The 15337-nt window shown below is 44.8% G+C and overlaps 4 protein-coding genes across 4 annotated transcripts; 3 read left to right on the top strand and 1 right to left on the bottom strand.

The window, feature by feature from the left end:
• The first annotated feature begins 1347 nt into the window (after positions 1–1347).
• Positions 1348–5445, top strand: LOC6546120 (homeobox protein SIX6). The gene is made up of 4 exons (XM_001973501.3): positions 1348–2002; positions 3088–3482; positions 3549–4066; positions 5162–5445. Exons 1-4 carry the CDS (start codon positions 1843–1845, stop codon positions 5265–5267), a joined length of 1179 nt encoding a protein of 392 aa, XP_001973537.1. The 5' UTR covers positions 1348–1842; the 3' UTR covers positions 5268–5445.
• Positions 5446–5796: 351 nt separating this feature from the next.
• Positions 5797–7716, top strand: LOC6546119 (trafficking protein particle complex subunit 12). The gene is made up of 4 exons (XM_001973500.3): positions 5797–6291; positions 6352–6936; positions 6996–7171; positions 7230–7716. Exons 1-4 carry the CDS (start codon positions 5980–5982, stop codon positions 7609–7611), a joined length of 1455 nt encoding a protein of 484 aa, XP_001973536.1. The 5' UTR covers positions 5797–5979; the 3' UTR covers positions 7612–7716.
• A 114-nt stretch (positions 7717–7830) lies between these two features.
• On the top strand, positions 7831–13293 carry LOC6546118 (phosphorylated CTD-interacting factor 1). Its single transcript, XM_001973499.3, has 5 exons — positions 7831–8037; positions 9400–11248; positions 11313–11438; positions 11505–11633; positions 11693–13293. The coding sequence occupies exons 2-5, from the start codon at positions 9414–9416 to the stop codon at positions 12363–12365; spliced, it is 2763 nt and encodes a 920-aa protein (XP_001973535.1). The 5' UTR covers positions 7831–8037; positions 9400–9413; the 3' UTR covers positions 12366–13293.
• A 39-nt stretch (positions 13294–13332) lies between these two features.
• On the bottom strand, positions 13333–15157 carry LOC6546117 (peroxisomal membrane protein PEX14). Its single transcript, XM_001973498.3, has 3 exons — positions 14883–15157; positions 14522–14824; positions 13333–14308 (listed from the first exon to the last, which is right to left on the bottom strand). Exons 1-3 carry the CDS (start codon positions 14991–14993, stop codon positions 13880–13882), a joined length of 843 nt encoding a protein of 280 aa, XP_001973534.1. The 5' UTR covers positions 14994–15157; the 3' UTR covers positions 13333–13879.
• Positions 15158–15337: the final 180 nt, after the last annotated feature.

Below are 15337 nucleotides of genomic sequence, written 5' to 3'. Positions count from 1 at the left end.
CTCGCCATCATAATCAACTGAATGTTTTTCATGTGTCAATAAAGCAGTCTAGGACTTAAAAACACATAACAAAACTGTTTAATCCCCGAGTAAGTGGACCTAATCCGCCATCGGGCTCGACACCTGTGCCATCGCGTGTTGAGAGCAGAGGGGATATGAGTCTGTAATATTGTTCGGGGAGTGCCGATGATGTTCGGTGTGACAAATCTGGGTTTTTGGGACTGTGTTGATGGGAATTGCGAGTGTGACGAAATCGTCAACCCTCCGGCTTGGTGCTTAATGAATTCCCTTTCGACAACAATCACAGAGCGAGGAGTACTCCTGTTTCTGTGCCTGTTTCTATTCCTATTCCTATTCCTGCTCCTGTTCCCGGGGGCAACGGAATTGTTTGGCCTTTTTGTGGATTGTCACCTTTGTCATGTCACTTTATTTCATTTTATTCCATCACACCATTTTGCGCTGAATGCAGTCGAGAGCAGCGCTTTGTAATTGAAATTTGATCGCATTGGATGCGCAGCAGAAGGAATTTTCCCAAACTCAGCCTCAGTCGAGCATCAAATTGCATCGCGTCTGACTTTATACCTATTGCATACAGAGGCAAATTCAAGTTTGGAACTCAACATGTTTGTCAATTAATTATTAATATTATTGCTAATAACCAAAATATAACCGATGGGGCTTGACTTGTATCTTATTTTAAAAAAATATGGAAATTATTCAAGAAAATATGAATATAACATTATAAACTGAATATCTAATCGGTACAATCAAACCTACTATATAACATGTTCAAATTTGAATTTATTAACACACTTCAATATGTTGCTGTCTAACGCGCCAATTATAAATAAAAAACACTGTTGTATTATTTAAGTTTAGAAGTACGAGTGGATTGATTCTGTAAGGCTCTTTACATATTGAACTTTAAACTGCATGGCAGTATTTTAGCAATTAAGGCACATTAAGTTCCAATTCGAGAAGGCCATTTTACTGTTTAGAAATTAAGCAATATCACAGAAACCCGATGTAAATTCCAAGAAACAGCACACGGCAATCATCAGACACCCTCGAAAATGCTAATGAGGTCATGATGTTTGCCAATCCAACACCCATTCTGCCCCTAGATAGCAAAGACGAGACAAAGGCGAAGAAGTCTTCTCGGCGGCAAGGCGGTGGGACAAAATGGCTGCCGACTGCCACGCCCACCGCCCACCGCCGCGGACAGGAAGCGGAAACGGAACCACCCCTAAATTGGCGGGATTGCAGCCAGTAAGCGGCTGGCATCCCCCAATCCACTCGTTTCGCAGGCCGACGGAACGGAATGGCACGAAACACACCCTTGGAATGCAGTTTTCGCTGGCTTGCAGTCGAGTTTGAAGAGCGGTCGCGTCAAGTCGCTGGGCAGAATCGGTCCGCGAAATATCGGAATAAATTCAGAAGTTTTGGGAATATCAGAATATCCAGTCAGCCCGCAACAAGTAGGAGATGTTCACAAAGTAAAGCTACAAATCGTAGATCAAATGAATGCAGTTAGTGATTCGAGAGGTCCAGTCAAAACAGCAAAAAGTGGTGTTAACTGAGTGACTTACATATCGCAGTAACGTGAAGTAAACTTAAGCCTTAATGCTCAGTTTGATTGGCCTTAAGTTTCAAAGTAAGCCAAAGCAGTTGAAGCAGTTACCCAAGTGCTAAGTAAAATAGTATAGCAAACATTGTAGTTCTGTAAAATGTGTAATGTGGAACGAATCTAAAATGATAAACTAAAATAAATATAATATATAAAAACCAAGAAAGAAGAGCAAAAGCCCAACCTCATATAATTTAACAACCAATCGGTGCACAATGTTTGACAAGAACATGGACGGCAACAATCTATCGGTCTCCATCGGCGGGGACCTGGACTCGACGAGTTCCGGCGGCACGTCCTCGGATCACTCGGCTGTCCAGCAGGATAATCTCAGCTCCCCGATGGCCTACGGATCACTCTTCCTTCCAAATGCTGGTGAGTCCGCTATCGTATTCTGCGCCCATCGGATCCAACTAGGTCTAGTCGTCTAGTCTTATCGGTGCAAATAGTCCAGAGACAAGAGACCCAGGGTATCGTGTTTCGGGACAGAGGCGTCAATGAGGCGCTGCATAAACAATTAAAGCCTGGGACTTTTATTCTGCTGAGCAGCACACATTTTTGACTTTTGAGGACTGCATGGATAGGGTGAAAGATGTGGGTAATGCAGTTATGTCGGGCAGTTTATTGCGTCACCTATATAAGGTCGCCTTCTACACTTATCGCATTGCTAACCATTCTTAGATTCCTTCAAATGCTATATTTGTTTTTTCGAATTCGGGTTTCAATACTCCATTTTCAATATTGTCAGCAAAGCCTTTAATTCCCCCAGTTTACCCTAAAATGTTTGATTTAAATTGTAAATGCTCTGGCTTAGTAAACCTTTGCATAGCGTTTTTCAAACTAACTACACCACTCTTCCATTTCTTCTTTACTACCCAAAGGGTATCCGACATTATGGAAGGGCACCCGCAATTCGCCCATCAATTAAAATGTATTAAATGTTATAAGATTTACATATTCACAACTGCATATCCACACATTTAGCTGTGTAAAGCATATCGCATTTATTTATTTGCCGATGTCTCTTTCGGGCTCAATATGATCCACAGTGGCAGTCCCCTTCGTCTGAGGTGTCGAAAGACTGCGAGCGTTCTGGTCATGTTGGGTATTCGATTAGTCACATCCGAGCTTGGGTCCCCGGGGAAGGCGGGGCTATCATTGACCACCATGGAAGTGGCACGTGGGAAAGAACGAGCAAGTAGCTAATCTAGATAGCGGTGTAAGATATGTAGATGTCATGATTACAATCGGAGTGCTTGCAAATCTCCTGGAACTCATCTTGAGGTCCCAGCAACTGAATTACTTGGCAACATACTTGATTCCGAATTGCGCAAGCTTAAGCAGAATATAAATTATTAATTAAATAAGTCTTTCAACATTGAACGGCATTTGGTGTAATATGTTTTAGATTGAAGTTTAAGATATCTGACTGACAACAGTTTCCAAATTTCAATACTCAGGCTATCGGGGCAACCTGTCATGCAAAACGGTGCTGCAGCTGGATAAGTTTGCGCCCTATGAGGGCGTGGAAAAGGATCACCTGCTGGAGCGGCGGTTCCAGGACATCACCAATGACTACGACAAGTCCCCGCCGCCCACCGCATCGACCACGCCCACGCACTATCCCAGCCTGAATAGCATAATATTCGAGAATGGGAGCAGTGGAAACTTGGGAGATCTCAACGGGAACACGAAGACGGACCTGTGCGGCGGCTTACAGAGAACTGGCGGTGGATTGGGGGGCAATCCCGGCAGCGGTGGCCACCTCATATCCAACCTCACAGCCGCCCACAACATGTCCGCAGTGAGCAGCTTTCCCATCGACGCCAAAATGCTGCAGTTCTCCACGGATCAGGTATGAAGCTTTACAAATATATCCTAGACTTTTCAGATATGTACATGGTGCTGTTCATTTCTCCAGATCCAGTGCATGTGTGAGGCACTGCAGCAGAAGGGCGACATCGAGAAGCTGACCACATTCCTCTGCAGCCTGCCGCCCAGCGAATTCTTCAAGACCAACGAGAGTGTTCTGCGAGCCCGCGCCATGGTGGCCTACAATCTGGGCCAGTTCCACGAGCTCTACAACCTGCTGGAGACGCACTGCTTCTCGATCAAGTACCACGTGGATCTGCAGAATCTCTGGTTCAAGGCCCACTACAAGGAGGCCGAGAAGGTGCGTGGCCGTCCACTGGGCGCAGTGGACAAATACCGCCTGCGCAAGAAGTACCCCCTGCCCAAGACGATCTGGGATGGCGAGGAGACGGTCTACTGCTTCAAGGAGAAGTCGCGGAACGCCCTCAAGGACTGCTACCTGACCAACCGCTATCCCACCCCCGACGAGAAGAAGACGCTGGCCAAAAAGACCGGCCTCACGCTCACCCAGGTCTCCAACTGGTTCAAGAACCGTCGCCAGCGGGACCGCACGCCCCAGCAAAGACCGTAAGTCGATGTCACAAAACATCATTCCATGACATCCATAAGTTCCCACTAACTATAATTTAAATCCTTTTCGAACCACACCACTGATCATCACCATCATCATCAACCCAAAAAATGCATCAATTATCTGCTACATAAGCAATTTCGATTTAGGTGCAATTAGAGTTTCTTCAAATTCCCCAAACGAAACATTAAAAGGCGTTTATAAAACTATGTACATTTTTCTTCATTCATACTTACCATACAGCTAATGCCATTTGAAGTGTAGTTAAATTTCTTTACATTTCCCTGAACTTGAGCAAGCCAAATTTGTTAAAAGACGAATCTAACCCCGGCATGGTAATTTCCATTTCCTCATAACTCGTAAAACAATTCATTCAACACTTGAGCGTGTTTCGCCCCAGCACAGAACTTCGAAATCCGAACGAATATAATCAATTCTTTTGGAATTGGCATTAAAAATCGTTTGTAAGTGACCGTACCGTACCGTATAGCACTTGTGCCTCTAGTCCGCCCACTTGAGCGTGTTTTATGTCCAATTTCGGCCGGCTCCTTGCACGGTCCTCTGCATATTTATAGAGCCAAGGGACTCGGGACGTGCCCGACTCCTAACGCAGCGCATGCGTGTAGCATGTGCCCCTCATCCTCATACTCGGCCTCGTCCGCATCCCGCTGTTTGATCGCATGGCCTCTCCGGGGCGTCAAATTGCAGCACCCATTCCATATCCCATATCCCACACCCCACATACCACACCCGAGCTCACAAGTGGAGTAAATGTGTTTTTTTTAGCTGTTCGGAAATACACAGTCGCACTTTCATAACTATAACCATTCGGAAAACGCACAGAAATCTTAAAAAATGGTATTGGAAAGAAATTACTTCACTTATTTTGATAATTGTCAAGGCATTTTTGAGAGATTCCAAGTAAGGGAGATTCCTTAGGTGGTCCATTGCCCAAAGTTATTATGTATATGTTTAGAATTAAAAGAATGTATGCTCGAAAGGATTAAGTAGATATTTAACAAGTAATTCAAGCTCCTAAGTCAAACAAATGAACAAAAAGTCTAAGTCCCATGGTTTCTGTTTCATTTTAGTGACATAATGTCGGTCCTGCCCGTGGGCCAACTGGATGGCAATGGATTCCCGCGCATGTTCAATGCTCCCAGCTATTATCCAGAAACGATTTTCAATGGGCAATAAACTGCGATCCGAGCGAGGCTGTTTTTGTGTAAATAAAGTGTAATGCGTTTTATGTTAGGATAAAGGCAAATGGAAAGTGGTCATCAAATGGCCATCTTTGTTAGCTGTAGAATGAACTAATTTTTGCTTTATGTATTGTACAACTTGAATAATAAACAAATGACAGTAGATCAATAAACTTGAATTACAAAATCTGTGCGTGTTTTATTTGGCATTTAAAGCAAATAATTTAACTTTAATGGATAAGCTATCATTTTTATGGGCAAATCCAAATATTCTTAAACCAAGACAACATTAAATGGGCTACTATTTGGCTAAACCAAAGACAATATAATATGTTTATATAGTTTACATTGGTCTGTAAAAGTAGAATCTTAAGACTTTAAATCATTATGTTGCTGAGCAGCACACGTTTCAAATATGTTCTCGAAAAAAACTCTTGAACAAAGGATCCAAAATCTAATATTAGAGTGTAGCAATATTTGTATTTCTACAATCATTATATAAGAATACATGAATACATGAATATTTTTGTGTTTGGACTTTTTTGTTTATTATTTAACCTGTACCGGCCGCAAAATTACTATTAGCTATTTATAAGACGTTTTCAAACTATTGAACTATTGGCGCCACTTTCAGCCGATAGCACTTGCTCTGCCAGCAGCGATAGTGTCATCCCTAATAACTTATCGGAAAACAATCAAAGAAAGACATGTCACATAAAATAAGCGAATATTTCGCAAACGATCCGCCCAGTTTTTTCGATGAGCTGGCGAGCAAACCCAATCGCAAGGACTTACCACTAGAAGGGACTTCCAGCAGCGCCAGTAACACCAGTTCCGCCGCAAACATGATGTCCAACACCTTCACCGGGTTCTTCCAGCCACCTGAATATGTAGAGACACCTGAGGCAGGAGAGGATTCCGCAAAAGTCAGTGACGACGTAAGAAATCTATGGGAGTTGCCGCGGGAAAACGAGACTGGCAAACTTATTATGCCGGGCATCCATCTGCAAAATGACTTGGTACGTAAAATTCTGTACTTCTTAATTATAATAACACATTTGCTATATTGACTGTTCCAGGCAGATCCCATCAGCGTGGCGGTGACCCAACACCTTGGAGAGGCTGAGTTGTCTTACCGAAAGATCCTTCGCGTCGATGATGTCACCCAGGATGAGCGCGGATTGAGAACACTAATCCATGCCGGTTGCTATCGCACTGCCGTGAATCTTACTGGCCGACTCCTAACTATTTATGGCCAGGGTTACGGCAGATCTGGTCAGCCAGCCAAGCACTCGCCCCACTCCCTGCAATTATGGTTCACACGACTTGCGCTGCTCGCCAAGTTGGGCGAGTTTGAGCTGTTGAATGCCGAGGCAGAACCTTTTGGCCAACTTACCAGCCCTGATGTCTTCTTTGACTTCTATCCGGAGATGTACAACGGCAAGAGTGGATCCATAGCCTGCTTTTCTTTCCGGCTTTTACTCGCAGAGCTGCCCATTTATCTGGGCAAACCCCACGTCGCCTTGGACAGACTTTCAGAACTTCATGTGACCACCCGGGAAATCAAGGAGCATTATACAAATCTGCACAACAAGGCGGCAGAGGAGTTTTGGCAAAGACGATGCGAAAGGGTTTTGCATTCAATCATCAACTGTGGATTAATGGTACGTTTAAGAAAGACATTATTTAAATGAGTCCCACATTAGCCACTTCATTCTTGCAGATGAAGAAATTTAGTATGATAGACGACATAATGGAGGGAACTCTTTTAAAGCGGTCTAACCTGAGCAAGGAGGATCGGCGATCCTTGTACTCCGCTTGGGGTCGCATTTATCTCCAAATTGGTGACATATTTGGAGCAGAGCAGAAGATCGCCGTCTCTAGGAGATTAAGGGAAATGTATGCCCCGACTCTAGCTAACGCGAATTTCAGTTAAATAATATGTTTCTTGTTTTAGAAACTCTTCGCCTGATCTTAGGGACTTGGTCGATAAAGGCCTAATAGCTGTGGCCAAAAACGACTTCCCCGAGGCCTATGTGATATTCCAGAAAGCTTTGCACTTGGACACCGGCAACACAATGATCCTGAACAATATGGGCGTGTGCCTTCTGTATGCCGGAAAGCTAAAGGATGCTATAAATCTGTATGAGCGCGCTATTAACATGAATCCCCAGAAGTCACTGAACGAGAGTTTGCTGGTCAATCTCTCGACTCTATATGAACTGGAATCAAACAACTCCAAGGCGAAAAAGTATAACTTGCTGAGGCTAATTAACAGATACAAGCCGGATCTCAACATAAGCATAGAAATTTGTCTAAAATTGCAGACGATAAATTAAAGTAAATGTATGGTTAAACATTCCAATCGAGCTGAGTTTTGCGCCAACTTAAGAGACCGCTCCTTTGAATCCACTAGAAAAGTATTAAAGAAACAAAGTAATTTACAGTTTCTGATTTCTTTAATGGAATTTATAGTTTATAGATTTAAAATTTCACGTGGGAAAAAATACCACTGAACTATCGTATACGATTAATCGCGGAAGTCCAACGATAGGGTGAAAAAGAACAGCCAATCGATACCGTGCTGGCTATCGCCGCAATGCCATCTCGATTCGACTGCCCCGAGTTTCGTCGCTGAAAAAGAATTTGGAAGAACTTATTTTTTAATTTCCAAAGAAAATCGCGGGAATATTTACGCAAAGAGCACGCCTAAATGTTTGCAAACACGTAGCGCGTGTTTATCAGACTAGAATAGTTGAAACTAGGTGAGTTTTGTGGCGTTTCAAGCAGTGCGGCCACACGATGCCCAGGCAGTATATAAAATGGAAAATATTGATGTGCCTGTGCCTCAGTGGGTGCAAAAAAGAAAGTGTAGAGAAATTTTCGTTGCACCCAGAATGTTGTTTATTTACCCCGTCGAGCAGCGAGTTGCCCGATTCCGCCTGGAATTGAGCGTTGCAAAGTTCCCCTGACTGATACTATATTTTCCTTTAATTTTTAGCGACTTTATGTGGGTGCACTGAAAAAGCGCGCCATTATTTTAGTGCTATGACGTAGCCGTCGAGGGCCACGAAACCAAGTGTAACTTTTTTCGCAATTGTTTATATGGCGTGCATAATGCCTGCAGTTATTGCGGGTGTGTGTGTCAGCGGAGGTGTGCTAGTGTGTGTGTGTGCGAGTGCAGCAAATTATTTTGTATATTTTTTATTCCGCTTGTGGCGGTGCGCATACGCTTGGTACACGCTCGTCAAAACATATACACATAACCCAGGCAGAAAATCTCTATTCTTTTGCAATTTGTTTTGATTTCTCATTCGTGCTTTGGGTCGCTCTCTCAGGCTCTCTCGCTCATGCGCGCCTCCTCTCTTTGCTTCTTCACCTCGTTTGTGTGGGCGTAGAATTAACTGTTTTTGGGCTAAGGGCGCCCTGCTGTTTTTTTATTATTTATCAGCCCACATTTTAGTTTTAGTTCCTACTACTCCCCACGATCCCCACGCATCATTCCGTCCGACTCTAGCGTGCCCCCGATCTCGCTCCACTGAGTGGCTGTTGTCGACTGGCAGACTAACGGCAGTTATAGCTCTCTGGTGGTGGTTCTGGTTTCTTCGATTCGATTCCGGTGCGCGCTCACTTCATTATCTGCCATTGTACCAGTGTCGCGTTGGCTACTTTTTAGCCAAACTGGCAGTTAGCGTTTTTTGACCCTTTATTTGAATTGTATGCATATGCCGTAGTATAATTGCTTATAATCTGGATATTAAAACAATTTCCACATATTTCCAAGTCCCAACTCTTACCTAATTTTGAAGTGCTGAATAAAGGCGATTTCATAAATTATGAGCCAATGGTATTAGATTGATAATTAATAGATAGTACATTTAAAATATTCAAGAACATAAAGTTATATTTAAAATAAATGTCGATGCTCAGTACTCGTAATCAAAAGTTATTAATTCTTTAATTTTGCATAAGTTATGACCTCTATAATTATTGCTTTTGCCGATTACCAGCTATTCTCCGAAAACCCAATATGTCATCACTGGCCATTGATTATCTTTTCTTTTTGCGGCTCTGCTCTCTCTCATCTCCGATTGTAAACATTTGTTTTGTTTACCTCGTTCTTGCAGAAATATTTCGCAGCATGGCAGCTAACAACAACAATAGCAACATACACAACCTGGGCGCGGGAACGGAGGGCTTGCTGTCCTCCGTGATTGCGTCGACGGGAACTCCTGGAATGGGATCCTCACCAGTGCCCTCAAGATCATCGTCATCGTCCGCCTCCTCCGCCGCACAGAGTGCTTGGGATCAGCTGACGGCGAGTGCCTCCAACAACATGTCACCTTCACCCACGGCAGGAGCTCCCACGGTCACGGGACCCATTTTACCGGACACTCCGGGCGGTGGGTCGGTCAGTTCACCAATGGCCAGTTGCTCCTCACCTTCGACGCCCACGAAAACACATGCTCCCTCACCCCTGGAGAGCATGGCTCATACGCCGCAAGGTCCTCCTACCTTGGGACCCGGAGGCTATGGCGAGGAGCTTACCGCCGAGCTGGTGACCCAGGGATGGCGAAAATTCTGGTCCAAAAGGGAAAACCGACCATACTATTGGAACAAGGTCACCGGCGAATCGCTGTGGGAGATGCCCGGCACCAGACCCTTTGATCCGCTCACCGATCCCTTGGGCATTTGCCATGCAGGCGGTCCGACGCCGATGACACCCAATATGCACCAGCAGCAACAGCACCAGCATCATCATCTGAAGCGTCGGCCGTCGGATGACATGCACATCAATCCCAACCAGCATCATATGGGCGGTGGACCTCCAATGAAGAAGTTTGTTTTGGCCGGTCCCTGGGACCTGGAAGTGTGCACCAATGCCGTAATTGTAGAGCGACCGCCAACTCTTCTGCCGCAACCGCATCCTGAGGTAGAGGCTTTACGGGCAGCCTTCACCATGAAGTTGCTAAAAACCTACGAAGATCTGTGCATGCGCAGAGAAAATATAAAGGCACCCAGAGATTCCTTCAACCGCTGGTTGATGGAACGCAAGGTGATAGACACCGGCTGCGACCCGTTGTTGCCCAGCAACTGCCTGCCGGAGATCTCCAGCTCCATGTATCGCGAGATTATGTCGGATATTCCAATAAAGATAGTGAAGCCCAAGTTCACAGGGGATGCCAGGAAGCAGCTTTCCCGCTACGCAGAGGCAGCTAAGCAGATAATAGAATCCCGATCGGCGCCGGCGGAATCCAAGAAGGTCGTCAAGTGGAATGTGGAGGACACATTCCAATGGCTGAGACGTACCGTGGGCGCGAGCTACGAGGATTTTCAGGACCGTCTGGCCCACCTAAAACGGCAATGTGAACCCCACTTGGTTGAGACCGTCAAAAGTTCTGTGGAAACCTTGTGCGTGAAAATCTACCACTTGTCGGCTGATCATGCCCGCAAGATCCGTGAGCGCCATTTGCAGCTGCTGAAAGAGCACGGAATACCGGAACCTACGCCTCCGCCGCCGCCGCCACATCTAAAGAAAGTGTGGTGCTATCCCATACAGTTTGCCGTTCCATCGCCCCGGATGCCAACGATCGAGTACTTACAGGATCGCGACCACATGATCATCAAGTACACGCCTGCCACAATCAATCAGCCAGATGCTCAGTACATCAACCTCACCTATCTGCAGAAGCTGGAACAGCTGTACCGCCACAACTGTTTCGACGACAAGAAGTTCGATCTGTTCATTGGCCGGGTGTGGTGTTTGCTCAAGAGGTACCAGACTTTCCTGGGCAATGCCCTGAATTCCTCCCAGGAAGCGGAGCTTACCCAGGCGGCCTTGCCAGTGCCAGCCTTTGAGTGCCTACATCGGCACTTTGGTGTTAGCTTCGAGTGCTTCGCCTCGCCGTTTAATTCCTATTTCCGACAGTACTGCTCCGCGTTTGCCGACACGGATGCCTACTTCGGTTCCAGAGGGTATGTAGTCAAATAAATGAACTTTAATGAGCTGTATCTAAGTGGAATTGGTGTGACCTTACAGCCCCTTCCTGGAATTCAAGCCCGTATCCGGGTCCTTCCAAGTGAATCCTCCCCACTGCGAGGAGCTGATTGAGGCTTCTTTGCTGCACATCGACAAACTGCTCACCGACACCATGGAGCCGCTGAGGTGAGATTAAATATGATTTTGCTGTTGCCTCCGAGTGTAATAAAATTTATTTTTGTTTTATTTCAGCTTTATTGTGTTCCTGCCGGAATGGAAGAGCATATCCAAGCTGGACGACAGCATGTACAAGCGCCGTTCAATGGTGGTATTGGGCATGGCCCACGAGTACAGGCACGGCTATCAGCACATGTTGCAAAAGTAGGTTAACGTTATGCCTTCCCATTCATACTTATTTACCACTGTTATTTTCCCCCCAGGTCTGATGTGCTGATCAAGTGCATGCAGGGCACCCAGGTGGTGTGGTTGCAAAATAGCGCCGGATACGCACGATGGGGACCTAACGAAATTCGCGTGGAGGCGCTGCGCGAGGCCTTCAGGCCACAACGAGATCGAGAGCGTGAACGGGCTGCAGCTGCGGCGGCAGCAGCTGGGGTAAGCTCGAGCCAGCAATCGCCATCGACGCCTCCATCCGCCGCATCCACGGCTCCAACAACCAACTCCAGTACGATCAGTGGAGTCAATAGCAACAGCTGCTCCGCAACCCCTACAACGAGCACAAGCAGCAGTCCGTCGCTGACCACAACATCGTCCTCAATGTCGCCATTGTCCCCGCACACGCCCACCGGGAATCCGCCGCCGCAGTTTCCGATGACCATCAGCAACACCAGCAATAGCAGCAATTTGGTGGCCGCCTCGCCCACAATGAGTGTGCAAAGCGATTGCTCTTCGCCCTCGTCGTCGACGATGTCCCTTTCACCGGCTCCTGCTTCGGGAGGCTATCCGGATGGAGTGACATCCGCCACAACGGCAGCGGTGAGCATTACGGCAACGACTAGCACATCGGGTGCTGGAGCGGGATCTGCATTTGGCCAGGCCAATAGCATCAGTAGTTCCGCATCCACGCAAGCGGTCATTAACTCAGCCGTCTAGACTTGATTCTTTCTGGGATCTTGCTATCCACACATGGTTCTATTTTGTCCACACTATCTGTGCACTTTCTGTTAGCATAAATTAGGGATACATTTGAGGAAGAAGAAACCAATTGGGCTTAATGCCACACTAGCGGCCATGCTGCCAGCTCCGGGGTTTAGTTTTGTGTAATCGGATGATAATCACTTTAATTTAATCAAAAACGGAAGGTGAAGGATTAGCAATTTCTATTTTTCCGAAAAAGTACAACTATCCAATTCCGTTTTCAAAATGTATCATTGTAATCAGGAAAACGCATATAACACGCAATATTTTGTAGTTTTTTATTTAAAAAATAATAATTTGTATCTTTACACATCGTAGGTGTTAAGCAAATTATGCCTCTCCGAATTGTAAATTACGTTTGGGTCAAACAGCAGGCTTTAAAACACTAAATATTTTGTTACACATTCTACTTTTTGTCAAAGCTTTAATTTTCAAATGTACAGAGTGCTCGGCCTTCGGCAACTGGTATTGCCTCAATCACAAGGTATAATTAATTGTAAATATGTTATTATTAATTTGAAATAGCTGATAAATCCCGGCCTGGCCGTTGTTTATCTTATACGATTGTACCCAACAAACAAGGGCCACGCTACCCAACAAAAGACTCTAATAATGCATACTTAGTATGGGTAGGGGTACTGTTCTCTATCCTTGTTTCAGGGTATTTCGCAATGGTGTTCCATTCACAAAACAAAGAAAGGAATAAAGAACACATTTAAATGAACTATGAAGCCCTTAACAATCTTTTGTGAGACTATTAACTTACTAGAATACATTAAATTTAAAGAAAATGGCAAACCATTATTTGAATACTAAATTATCGTATGTACAAATCGATAACTAACGTAAGTAGTGAAGGAAATTGAATGAAGGAAGGAGAAGAGAAATACGGAATGCGCAGAGAACCAAATTTGTAATTAAAACAAAACCATAACTACGCACCGCACAATAAATAAATTAGATCCGTTTAGGATCTGGGTGGAGTCTTTGAAGAGCTATATTGCAACCTTGAGGATCTCCACTCAGTATAATCTTAAATCAAACCTAAGGGAATTTAGCCAATTTATAGAACGTAGCACTCGGCAAACTTTTTAGAAACCAATTATCGTATAAGTCGAAATTTATTGTCTAAACCGATATGCTATCCCCACCCCGTATGTACCGATAAACAAAAACTACACAGAAGCATTTTTGCGCTTAATTAAACAGTTTCTTTCAATTCAAACCTGTTATTATGTAAACTTTTTTATTATTACATTGTATAGACATCGTATCGCATAAGTGTGTATATGTGAGTGTGTGTATGTACTTTTGGATATGGATTAGCTGTTGACTATAAAGAGAACTTAAATGCTATAAACGCAAAGCAAAAAAAAAACCAAAAAGTCTTAACGGCATTTAAGGGACAACTCAATTTACAGCTTAACTATATACTACGCCTATATAGCCAGCCTCGTGTTCTGATGGCATTACATGATCTCCAAGCTGGAGTCACTATTCTTGGTTACCACCTCGGTCTCCGACGAGCCGGACCCGGATCCAGCATCATCGCCCTTCTCGTTGTCGTCCGACCCGCTGTGCCGGTGATGGTGATGCGGGGAGCCGGCCAATTGCCAGGCGGGAATGGATGGTACTGCAATCGCTGCCACAGGGCTGGCAAACTGTTTTCGGTTTAAAAGCAGGCCTTTAATGGCATCCAGATCGCTGCGGAAGTTACTAAATTCGCGGTTCAGCTGCTGGGCGTGTTCTCTTTGCTGTGTGGTGATCAGATCCCTGACCGCCGAAATCTCCTTGTTGAGGTCGTTGGTGCGTGTCTCCACCTTCTTATCTATGTCGTCCAGGACTTCGTCGACCGCCTTCTTTTTGGGTTTGCCAAACAGGTAAGGCGCAATGTATTTCTGAAGTTAAACAGGTTTTAGAAGTTAATAATGATCTGTGTATTGTTGGACCTTAAAAAACTTATTAATGCGTACTATCACTTCTAATAAATGAGTTAGAATGTTGAGTATATAATGTAGATAAGTTTTAGCAAGATATTTAAGGTCACACTCGAGTTATATAAAAAAAAATCTTTAATAATCCCCCGAAATAGGGATCCCACGGTATCTCACCTTCCAGAACAGGTAGACTGCGTAAATAACTCCGCTGAACAGGGCTGCCGAATGGGTGATTTCCCTAATCCTGGAAAAGATAGTCGGCTGCGGCTGCAGAGCCTGCAACTGGGATCCAATGCTAATCACGGTGTTCGGACTGGAACTGAGATTATTGGGGTCTTGGGTGAAAACGCCGGCCCGTTCGCAGGCCAACTGGATTTCGTGAGCGGTTAGACCTTTGGACCGTAGGAACTGCTGCTTTTGGATAAGGGTCGTGTGGCGCACCTTAGTGTTTTGTAGAAAACTGACTGCAGTTGTTATCTGCGGAGAATAGTCGGATTATAGATAAGGCAAACTTGAGGGGTCATGCAAATAATACCAGCGATTCTCGGGGCAATTGCTCATCTGCGCCGGCCTCGACATCATGCTGCACAGAGGTAGCCGTCGCCATGATGGATGTGTCCCCAGTGTCCGTGTTATTGCTGGACATCTGTATATCGACTCTTAATTCAATCTTGTCTAGCTAATCCACACGAAAACAGAGTGAACCAGAATTCCCGAGCAATTGGATTGCAAAGTTCACAAAAACAAAAGTGTGACCAAACACTTGGGTGCTCTCGAAATGACTAACGCGTTAGGGGTTCCGTGTTAAATAAGTAAGAAGCGAAAAAAATTAGATTTTTTTGTGACGTTATAAAAATAGGAATTTTTAAAGATATTTTACTGAAAAATTTGGAGAGAAATATGTTAGTACATTTAAACAAGATGCCAAACTAAACAAGCAAATCTTACATTAAACGGTATTAAGAATGGCTATGAAAAATTGGCGGCAGA

This window comes from Drosophila erecta, unplaced genomic scaffold (assembly GCF_003286155.1).
Source record: "Drosophila erecta strain 14021-0224.00,06,07 unplaced genomic scaffold, DereRS2 tig00000021-arrow-pilon, whole genome shotgun sequence".
NCBI classification, from domain to species: domain Eukaryota; kingdom Metazoa; phylum Arthropoda; class Insecta; order Diptera; family Drosophilidae; genus Drosophila; species Drosophila erecta.
Note: the sequence above shows the minus strand (reverse complement) of the source record. Positions and strands in the feature narration are given on the sequence as shown.

Coding starts and splice junctions, on each gene's coding strand:
- LOC6546118 (XM_001973499.3), top strand. CDS start 9,414: ATGGCAGCTAACAACAACAATAGCAACATACACAACCTGGGCGCGGGA. Junction 11,249..11,312: donor GCCTACTTCGGTTCCAGAGG/GTATGTAGTCAA, acceptor GTGACCTTACAG/CCCCTTCCTGGAATTCAAGC. Junction 11,439..11,504: donor GACACCATGGAGCCGCTGAG/GTGAGATTAAAT, acceptor GTTTTATTTCAG/CTTTATTGTGTTCCTGCCGG.
- LOC6546117 (XM_001973498.3), bottom strand. CDS start 14,993: ATGTCCAGCAATAACACGGACACTGGGGACACATCCATCATGGCGACG. Junction 14,825..14,882: donor AATTGCCCCGAGAATCGCTG/GTATTATTTGCA, acceptor TATTCTCCGCAG/ATAACAACTGCAGTCAGTTT. Junction 14,309..14,521: donor CAGTCTACCTGTTCTGGAAG/GTGAGATACCGT, acceptor GTTTAACTTCAG/AAATACATTGCGCCTTACCT.
- LOC6546120 (XM_001973501.3), top strand. CDS start 1,843: ATGTTTGACAAGAACATGGACGGCAACAATCTATCGGTCTCCATCGGC. Junction 2,003..3,087: donor ACTCTTCCTTCCAAATGCTG/GTGAGTCCGCTA, acceptor TTCAATACTCAG/GCTATCGGGGCAACCTGTCA. Junction 4,067..5,161: donor CGCACGCCCCAGCAAAGACC/GTAAGTCGATGT, acceptor GTTTCATTTTAG/TGACATAATGTCGGTCCTGC.
- LOC6546119 (XM_001973500.3), top strand. CDS start 5,980: ATGTCACATAAAATAAGCGAATATTTCGCAAACGATCCGCCCAGTTTT. Junction 6,292..6,351: donor TCCATCTGCAAAATGACTTG/GTACGTAAAATT, acceptor TGACTGTTCCAG/GCAGATCCCATCAGCGTGGC. Junction 7,172..7,229: donor TCTAGGAGATTAAGGGAAAT/GTATGCCCCGAC, acceptor TTCTTGTTTTAG/AAACTCTTCGCCTGATCTTA.